We start from the raw sequence: 10,072 nt of genomic DNA, 5'->3' as shown, positions 1-10,072 counted from the left end.
AAGAGATGCCTACAATGGTCTATTTTATTATGTTAATAATTGAAGGGGGTTTTTATTCTATACAAATGCTCCTATTATTTTATTATTCCATCCCCTAATTTTGTAATATCTTTGGTTGATTATGAGTTGATTTTCAACAAGACTCTTTCTTATAATCAGGCAATAAATCAAAACTGTTGGCCCCAACAAAAAGATTTATATATAAGTAAATATAAAAATACTTACCAAAGATCATACAAAGAACTCAAAACAGTGGAAAATAAGGAGTACATATAGTAACATTTCTCTGCTTAGATGCTTAATTTAAATTAATTATAAGAAGCCAAATAGAATGTTTTTTTTTCTTTCAATAATAATGTTATACTAATCACTCACTATTCACTTATCTATGATCAACAACACTGTATTCTCTCAATAAAATAAACCCTCACGAACGCATGCGGTCCTCTGTATTTCCCGAAGGGCAATTTGGTCGTTATAAAAGAACTCTGGTGTACCACATACTCTCCCCCAAATCTTACGCTCTCAGCCCCTCTCAAGAGTGTGTGTGAGAGAGAGAGAGAGAGAGAGAGAGAGGAAGCGATCGCTATGGCTTCCTCGTTCGATACCTTCGACAACGACGGCGACGAGGTTACCATATCTTCCACCAGACCCTTTGACGACGACGGCTACGTAGGGTACGACTCCCGCCTCCCCTCTCAGCGATTCGACGCCTTCGACGACGGGTCCAAGGAACCGATTGAGATTCCCGACGACCCCACCGCCGGAGACGGATTCGATGAAATCCCCGTACGCCACAGTTCTGGCGAAGGCGGCAGCTTCCCTCCCTCGCCGGAGCCCTATGCTTTCCGTTCCGATCCGGTTCCGGACTTCTCGGCGGATCCGTCCCCTTTCTCGTTGCCCGAAACGAACGGGGAGGCGGGTCACGGTGGGGCGTTCACTTCTGATGGACCGGCCCTGCCTCCTCCCAGCGAGATGCAGCCGGAGGAAGGGTTTGTTTTGCGGGAGTGGCGTCGGTGAGTCGTCTCTTGCTGATTTTGTTTTGGAATTGTGGTAGTTAGGGTTTCTTCCAGGTGATTTGTTTAGATCCGTTGGTTTGTGTTTCTATATGTATCGTATGAGGTCAAGGGAGATGGGAATTTCCTCTGTTAAATTATCTTTATAGTTTATGATTTGCCTGCATTTTTAATGTGAAATTAACAGTTGACACTGCTCGTACGTTTTTAGATTGCAATTCTCTCGACTCTATTTGTTGATTTAAATCTGACTATTGATTATATTCTTTTATATCACATTCTTGGTGGTAATATCGTCATGTTTAGGGACAGTCTTTATTGCATTGGATTTGAGTTGATACTATAATTTGTATGTTCCTTGAGATATTGCTCAATGCCATATAGTGTGACAAAGGCAGTATTTCATGTTTTCATATTGCTACTTTCAGCTTTATCTGTTGGGAGTTATGAAGCATAATAAGGATCTCCGAAACAACTTATTGTTTGTGCCGTGTAAATTTAGGATATTATTTGGATTTTGGAACCAATTCAATGTGGAATTAAATTGATTTCATTTGAAAATGAATTCCACTTTTTGGAAAATAATGAAATGGTATAGAAATTCATCCAACTTGCTGTTTGGAATGAGCTAGGAATTCATTCATTATGTTCTGTTTCCTATTCACTCATTAGCATCAGTAAGAATGTAACAGATTTCAGATTAGTTTTGACATTTGGAGAAGTTAACTAAGTATCCTTCAGAATCTGACCTCAGATCACTGGATTTTCATTATATACACTGAAATCTATCTAAATCAATTGAAATCTCTATCACGTAATGGTTCCAAAGAACAGATTTGATGAGAGTTGAATTCCACCAATTTGGTGATTCATTTCCAAACAGGGTGATAAGAAGTACAAATGTTTAAACATTAATTAGAAAAAGAGAGGAGAAAGCAAGGATGTAGAAGGCAACAGGAACATGATGAACTAGTATATCGGGTCTTGGGGATAATTGGAGAGGGTAGCGATAGTGGCCCTTGAGTGTGATGGGTCAACGTGGAGACCTCTGGTGAGTAAAGAGCTGTTGGAACAATGGTGGATGTAGATTATGGGACGAAGACGGATGGTCTGAGAAAGACGTTTGATAGTACGTGCGCACTACAATAGTGGCTGAGGATACATTGAGTGAAATAGAGTAAGGTAAGCAACATAATGTTTAGGTAATAGTAAATTGAGCCGAATTAGTTGAGTCATCTTTTATTTTCTTTTATTTGGAAATAGCTAAAAAAGACAAACAATGAGTTCTTTTTGACTCTAATACCAATTGATATACAGCAAAATTTGCTAGGCGTAACTCATGCACCAATCTAAAGGTTAACGATTATTCAGCAAAGCCAAAAATAGGCATCCATCCAAAATGAACAACAAAATCTATTAAATAGGTGCAACATACTAAGTGGACGAAGTTTAAGAGGATATCATGTTTGTGTCGCAATCAAAGTGAAGTTTTTTGTTTTCAATTAAGAATAAGGTAGAACTATGTGATAGGGTGCCTATGGAACGATTCCTTTGAGATCTGGATTGATTGTAAGAAGTAGTCCGCGTAATCGAGGGAAAATATTCACCAAATATTCTTGTGTAGTTAAAAAATTACGAAACCAAGCGGGATCGATCCATAACTCTCTAATCGACATTTTTCGTATTTATGCCCTTTGCAGATTTGAATTGCAATTGGGACAAAATCACGATATAGTGTAGATAATGGTGATGGTAACGCGCCGGGTGGATGATACGGTTATAGATGATAATAGAGATAAGGGTGGATGGTTGATATAGTTTAAGGGATAAAGATGAAAGGGAAGAAATGGTCGAGATCCCAAGGAAAAGGAGGGACTCGATAGACGAGGAAAATTAGAAGTTAGGAGAGAACTTGCCAATGGTAGAAGTGACTGGTTGGTGAAAAGGGAGGAGGGAGATTAAGGTAGAGAGACTAATGAGAGGATAGAGAGGCAAGAAACTAATATTCATTAAGCATAATGATTTTGGCTGCCATTGACACTTTTATAGAGACTAGCCAATAAGCCAAAATAATAATTATTAATCATAATTATAGTAGACTTCCGTCGATCGTGTTCGAATGCGCCCGACCACATTCGAACGCACAAAATGTGTTCTCTGTCGATGCGAATCTGATGCAGGCGTTCAAACGTACGTTTCGTGTTATCTATTTTTGAGAACCTAATGTAGACATTTGCAAAGACGTTACAGAAATTTATTTTAATAAAAATAAATAACTAATGCAATAGACTCTAACAAGGTGTATTACTATGAATCTAGCTTGTTCAAGGGAATAATTTGGTGAACCTACTATGAATGAAGTGCTTTTTGTTTGCCATGTGGGCTAGCATGGTTGGCACAAGTCGATAGGTATCATACAAGTGCTATTGGCGCCAACATTAAGGGAGTATCTCAATACTCCTTGACTATTCATTGATGTGTGCCTCTAGAATTGAGGATATCTTACTTTAAATAAACTTGATTTGAGGTCTCTTTTGTATTTTTTTGATATCTCTTTTGCATTTTGGTGCTTGATCTTCATAACTTATACTTCAAATTTTAAAATTTCATTCAAAAGAAAATTTTTGATTTTCCCCAAGTTATTTGCCCTAATATAAGAAAATTAGGAAAAAACATGAGACTAGAATCTAATTGCATATGTTGAATCAGTATATACTATATAGTATTGAAGAACTTTAATTTGGCCCCTAAAATCTATATTAAGGCTCTAGAAAGATTTAAAGATTTCAGCATGTCAAGACTATGCAGTGTGCCAATGACACATTGACTCAGCATGGCACATGCCTGCGATACATATTGATAACTATCATTATCAATGTTTTCATAGTCATACATTAATTCTTGACAAATTATTAGCTCTCTTTTTTGTGTCGTTTGTTTATCCTTTTTTTTTACTGATTAGATCTTTCAATATTTATTTTTTGACTTTCAAACTAACTTAAGTATAAATTATTACATTTCTTTGTTTTTCAATTAAATATTTTTTTAGATGGCTGACATCACTACTCATATTCTTTCCACATCAGTTGCATTTGATACACTTTTTGTCTTTAGTTAAGAGAGATATAATGTTGCTAACTAATATCGGTAATTTTAGACGGCTGACACCACCACTCATTTTCTTTCCATACCAGTTGCATTTGACACGATTTTTGTATTAGCTAAGAGGGATACAATATTGTAAACCAATGTCGGTATCTTGTGACTTTTCTCTTAAAGACATTTTAATTTTAATATAAACAACTAAACAGAGATTAAATTAAAATAAATTCAGCAAATATTTAATCTCAAATTCGGCATATTAAATAATTCAGCAAATTAAATAATTTCAGAAAATATTTAATCTCAATTTCAATAAATTAAATAATTTCAGTAATATTGAATCTCAAATTCAACAAATTAAATAATATAGCAAATATTTAATTTAAATTTTAGAAAATTAAATAATTCAGCAAATATTTAATCACAATTTCAGCAAATTAAATAGTTCAAAAAAATTCAACAAAGAATAATTTGGATTTTGGAAAGTTATTACGTGAAAAAAAAATAATATCAGTAGTGCAGAAGGAAAGAGAAGAAAACCAAAAGAAAAAAAATTCTGCTGACTTTCACCAAAAAGAAGAAGAGATTAGAGAGAGATTGTGTGTGTATGAAAGAAAACCAAAAGAAAAGAGAGCGGAAAACTGTGGTGTAATGAAGGAGAAGATGAAAGAGAAAGAGAGGGAGAGAGAGTGAAAGAAAATAAAAAATTGAGAGAAATAAAGACATAAAATTAAAAAATTATATACTAGACTTTGTCGGAGAGAGAGAGTTCTAAGAACATTAATAATTGATGTCTTTGGGTCAAATCCATAGTGGATTTGGCCCGGTTTAACCAAAACTCACCGATCTGGATCTGGATTATGATCTGGATTGTGATTGGCCGATCCAGTGAATCTTGCTTTTATATGGTTTATTTGGTTGTCATTCACAACCGATCCAGTGAACCTTGCTTTTATGTAGTTTATTTGGTTGCCATTCACAAGAGTTCTCTTGATTAATAATAAGCAATACTTTGGTCATTTTATATCAATGTACTGTATTGTGACAAGATTCTCATGCTATTTCTACCTAAATTTCCATGGCATTCTAAGTTTAATGTTGCACCTATTGTAAGGCAAAAAGGAAAAAAGAAAAAGAACAGAAAAAAATAATAGCAGTTGAGAGATGGATATGAAATTAAGAAAATTCACTGTTTCTTTGATGTGTTGGGGAAGACAAGGACCACAATGTTCTCCTTTCATGTTGAATTTTTCTCATTTAAGGATTCCCTATTTGATACTGGTTTGTACTTACAGTATGATTTTCTTTGTAATATTAATAACTTCTAACTTTATCCACTACGTTTTAGTATTTTGCTTTTCATTGCTGTTGAAATTTTCCAGTGGCATATTTGACACTGATTTTACCTGGAGGACAGTGTAACAACTATCTGATATGTCATATATGCATGTGCATGAAATTTCACATTATTATTATTATTATTATTTCCTTTTGAGCTTGTTGTTGTGGATATTGTCTGACTATTTAGGCATGGATAGGCAGTTCTGTGTTCAACATATACTTTCAAGGTGGAGACAATTGGTTGTAACTAAGAATTTGAGCTTTGATTACTGTGATTGACCTATATTTTATCAGTCCTTTGAAATCATACTAGACATTACATACATTAGGAACAATTTAAATTCTTTTATGTCACATTAAATTTTAAATGTTAACTAGCAAATGAAAAAAATTTGGCATCAGGAAGTACAGTTTATTGTCTTGGAGTTTGAGCTGTGTGATTGGAGGTTGATGATTATATTCAAGTCAGAGGTGCCTGAACTTGGAAGTAGAGAGAAATTGTACAAAATATATGAATAGTGGAATAGTGATATATGGGTAGTCCTCATTTCTTTGGGAGATACTTTATGTAGGTGGTGTTGCTTGGACTGAAGGTGAGAAAAAAGATTCAGATATATTCTTTCCTATACGTAGTAGAGGATAACCTTCATTCTCTTATACAAACTTTAAAAGCCAGCACTTTGCTTGGAGATGGTTCTATTATCTTTTTGCCATTTCTTCGTTGCTTAGTTTACTTTAACTTGGATATTTTGGATGAGGTATCTATAGCTTGTTCTCTAGTAAAACAAAATTTGAAGAGCATGAACTCAACACCTTGATAAGATTTCCTTGGTGGTTATTTGATTTCTCTATCAGGTGCATGCATCATCCTTAATCTTAATAGATGAATTTGGATATCTTTTGGTTTATAAAAGTTACCAAACGTGAGTTACCTTGAGCAGGATGCTTTTTTATGATATATTCCTCTTCTTTTTATGATATATTCTAGATGATTAAACTATGTCATTTTGGTCATTTATTTGTACGATATAATGGACTATGGATTATTAAGTACAGTTATATACATTCAATTGTTGATGCTTACTTTGTCTGCCATGATCTCTTATTACAATTGCCTGATATGTGGTTATACACACACATGCAGATACATATACAACATCAAGTTTGGTTGACAAGCCTATTTCATGATCCTTTTCCAACACAGTAATTTTTTAAACAAACTGCTTGCATGTTAAGAAATTCTAGCAGCACCATTATCATAATTCCTTGATTTATACTTCTTTTGGACCCAATGTAATAAACTAATAACAAACCAGTAATATGTCTGATGTAGGAGTATAAATATTTGAGAAGCTGACTCCAAATTGTTGGCAAAAGTACATTTGACAATTGTTCTTTTTATCGCATTTAACAAGTGTTTTTCCATTTCTTTTGTTTGTTAATGATCTGATGCTGGTTGTTTGGATTGAGGATTGTGAGTATCTTATATTCTTATAAATGCCTTTCTTATGGTTAAGGTAACGTCAGTGTTTAACTTGTACAACCTATGACATGTTTATAATAGTCAACATCTGGTATCAAAATCAATTAAGGAATCATTTTAAAAACTGAATTCGGTCAATTAGGGTAAGAACCCTGTGCTATCTCAGGCCAGGCCATGCCAGTAGGTGTTCTAGCTTTGATTAGAGAACGAGATGGAACTAGGCACTACTGAAAAGTGAAAATATTCGAGGTGGACTAAACTAATTATTTTATGGATGGTCGTGCCGGCGGCATACCAGCACGTAGCACGAAGGGTGCCGCACAACACCCCTCCTAATAGCTTTGTTGCTCGCCATCGATCTCGCTGTCGCCCGAGCTCGTGTTGGGTGCCTAGCTCGAGGGAGGGAGGAAGAAAGATCGAGAGAGAGCCTCTCTCTCTCTTAGGCGACAGCAAAGGCGAGCGGCGATCGGCAACGGTGACAGCGAAGGCGAAGGCGAAGGCGAAGGCGAAAGTGTGTATCCCTTACCTTTTTCTCTCCTTCTCTTACGGCAAGTGCCGCGGCACGTGCTATGCCGTGTCTTGCTAGTTGGTGGTCGGCACAGTCCATGCTTGTGGCACGGCCATCATTGATTTTGACCCGTGATTCTTTACAACATTAATGCTTCCCTTTTGACCGCTACTACTTTATTTGAGTTTTTCATCATTCTCTTTTCCCCACTGTGCGGCTAATTTACTATTTAATGCTCTGTTTAGTGCTGTAAATGATATGCAGACTAAGTTGCAAAATGACTATACAGAAGTTGTCAAGACTGAAGATGGTTTAGAGGAAAAAGGATAGTGTGTGCTACCTTGTAACTATAGAATGTAACAAGCCATTGCTAGTAATATGGTTGCTTTCTCTGGAATGTTGGGACTGACCACTGACTGTTGAGTGAGCATAACATGGAAATTTTTATGCAATCTCCAGCATACTGCTAGAGGCATTGAACATCTGATGAAATCAATTTGTGTTGTAACTCTTTACCAACTCAAGCTTAGTCTTGCTTCATTATCGTGAAAAATTTCGCATACTTCCGTGCATGTTGTTGATGATTAATATGTTAATATGCCTATTACATGCCTTCAGCATACTGGCTAGTTTTAGATCAAGCAGAATTAAGAAATATTAATTCGATAGAATCCAATAAACATAACGAGTACATGACAGTGAATTCACATAGTAATATGATAAGTCTGAACTTGGAAGATGTGGTAAAATTATGAGAATAGGAGTGCATATTAGCTTGATGGACTAAAATTATGTCTCTGTTATTCCTATTGCTTTTGTGGCTCTGAAAATAGCTGTTCATATTAGCTTGATGGATTAAAATTATGTGTTTGTTATGCCTATCGCTTTTGTGGCTCTTAAAATAGCAGTGCATAGTAGCTTGATGGACTAAAGTTATGTCTGTTATGCCTATGCTTTTGTGGCTCTTAAATAGCAGTGCATAGTAGCTTGATGGACTAATATTAGATATGTAGATATTGCAATTTCCACTTTTAGTTCCGGCAGGAACAAACCTTCTACTTCATGTTGCAAGAAAAGAAGCCATTTTATGAAGTTCACTAATGATTGAAATGAAGTTTGACATTATTTACCAGCAGTTTTCTCTATTAGAGTTAAGCGACTAATTCAGATAGCCATGTGTACAGACAAAATGCTCTCCTTCTTGAGGAGAAAGAGAGAAAGGAAAAGGAGCTGCGAAACCAAATTATCCTTGAAGCGGATGATTACAAACTAGCCTTCTATGAGAAAAGGAAACTGAATTGTGAGACAAACAAGACACAAAACAGAGAAAGGGAAAAGGTAACTACGTAGTGTTCTCTTGTATCATTTTGATTTTTAATACTCACTTGACAGACACTGAAAGCAGGATGTTTCATTTTCTTGTTTATGGGATAGCTTTTCCTAGCCAACCAGGAAAAATTTCATGCTGATGCTGACAAGCAGTACTGGAAAGCTATAGGCGAACTTATCCCACATGAGATAGCCAGTATTGAGAAGAAGAGGGGTAAGAAGGACCAGACAAAGCCATCCATTGTTGTCATTCAGGGCCCTAAACCGGGCAAACCGACCGACCTCTCAAGGATGCGCCAGGTACTGCTGAAGCTGAAGCATAATCCCCCACCTCATATGAAGCCCCCACCCCCACCCCCAGCTGCAAAAGATGGAGCTCCTGCAGCAGCCACAGGGATGCAGCAGGCAACGCCTACGAAAGAAACCCCAGGAAGTGGCACTTCTGTGGGCAAGGATAAGCCCTCAGTAACGTCAACGACAGTGACCAACCCAGCTTCCAGTGTCTGAAAATTCTTTTGCCCCCTACATAATACTTCACTGGTTATTATAGAAGGACAGGATGATATCTTAAGCTCAAGCCATTTTACTCGGGGATGATGGAGCAGTTATACTTGCTTTTGAATCTATGGACATGTTCCTCTGTATCGTCACGAACTCATGTAGAGACCTGCTACTAGGGTAGGGTTGTGTCATAGATATTTATTTATCAGGATGGGTGTGTGCTGGTGTTGTGATGTGTTTTTATCTTTACATCATTATGATGACCAAGAATTTTAGAATTTGCTTTGGAGTTTGGACGTGATTTACTTAGTGGTTTAGATAATTGTGTAATATTCTAGGAATTATATGGAATGCTTTGCATCTATAGCTTGGATAGGAGGGAAACATGTGGGTGTGTGCTTATATATGAATGTCTTCCCTCTTTTATCGTTACTGACTATTATCATCTTCAGAATTTGCTTTGATAATCATTAATAATGTAGTGGTTGAGATGCTTCATAATCTGATGAAAGTAAAATTTACATGTAGCTAGCTTCACTGCAGTGGTAGTTTGAATCGGAGAAAGCAATCCATAACCACTTTCTTAATTCCTACCACAAATCTTCCTATATAATACTTTGAGAAGGGTCTCATTTTATATGTACACCCCTCTAGAATCTCTCATTCTTATATGCATGCATATCTTTTCTGAAGTTGACGTTGCCACGAACATCTCTTGACAGTCAAACACTCCTAGGATTTTGTACGAATATCTCTCGACAGTCAAGAGTTAGATGCACAGCATTAGATTCG

General features: G+C 36.2%; 1 protein-coding gene across 1 annotated transcript; it reads left to right on the top strand.

The window, feature by feature from the left end:
- Positions 1–507: 507 nt before the first annotated feature.
- On the top strand, positions 508–9,712 carry LOC140769967 (clathrin light chain 2-like). Its single transcript, XM_073110889.1, has 3 exons — positions 508–1,016; positions 8,635–8,788; positions 8,885–9,712. The coding sequence occupies exons 1-3, from the start codon at positions 589–591 to the stop codon at positions 9,284–9,286; spliced, it is 984 nt and encodes a 327-aa protein (XP_072966990.1). The 5' UTR covers positions 508–588; the 3' UTR covers positions 9,287–9,712.
- Positions 9,713–10,072: the final 360 nt, after the last annotated feature.

The sequence above is a fragment of the Typha angustifolia genome, chromosome 11, assembly GCF_048772165.1.
Source record: "Typha angustifolia cultivar Huaian chromosome 11, ASM4877216v1, whole genome shotgun sequence".
Classification (NCBI taxonomy): domain Eukaryota; kingdom Viridiplantae; phylum Streptophyta; class Magnoliopsida; order Poales; family Typhaceae; genus Typha; species Typha angustifolia.
Note: the sequence above shows the minus strand (reverse complement) of the source record. Positions and strands in the feature narration are given on the sequence as shown.

Coding starts and splice junctions, on each gene's coding strand:
- LOC140769967 (XM_073110889.1), top strand. CDS start 589: ATGGCTTCCTCGTTCGATACCTTCGACAACGACGGCGACGAGGTTACC. Junction 1,017..8,634: donor GTTTTGCGGGAGTGGCGTCG/GTGAGTCGTCTC, acceptor CCATGTGTACAG/ACAAAATGCTCTCCTTCTTG. Junction 8,789..8,884: donor AAAACAGAGAAAGGGAAAAG/GTAACTACGTAG, acceptor TTTATGGGATAG/CTTTTCCTAGCCAACCAGGA.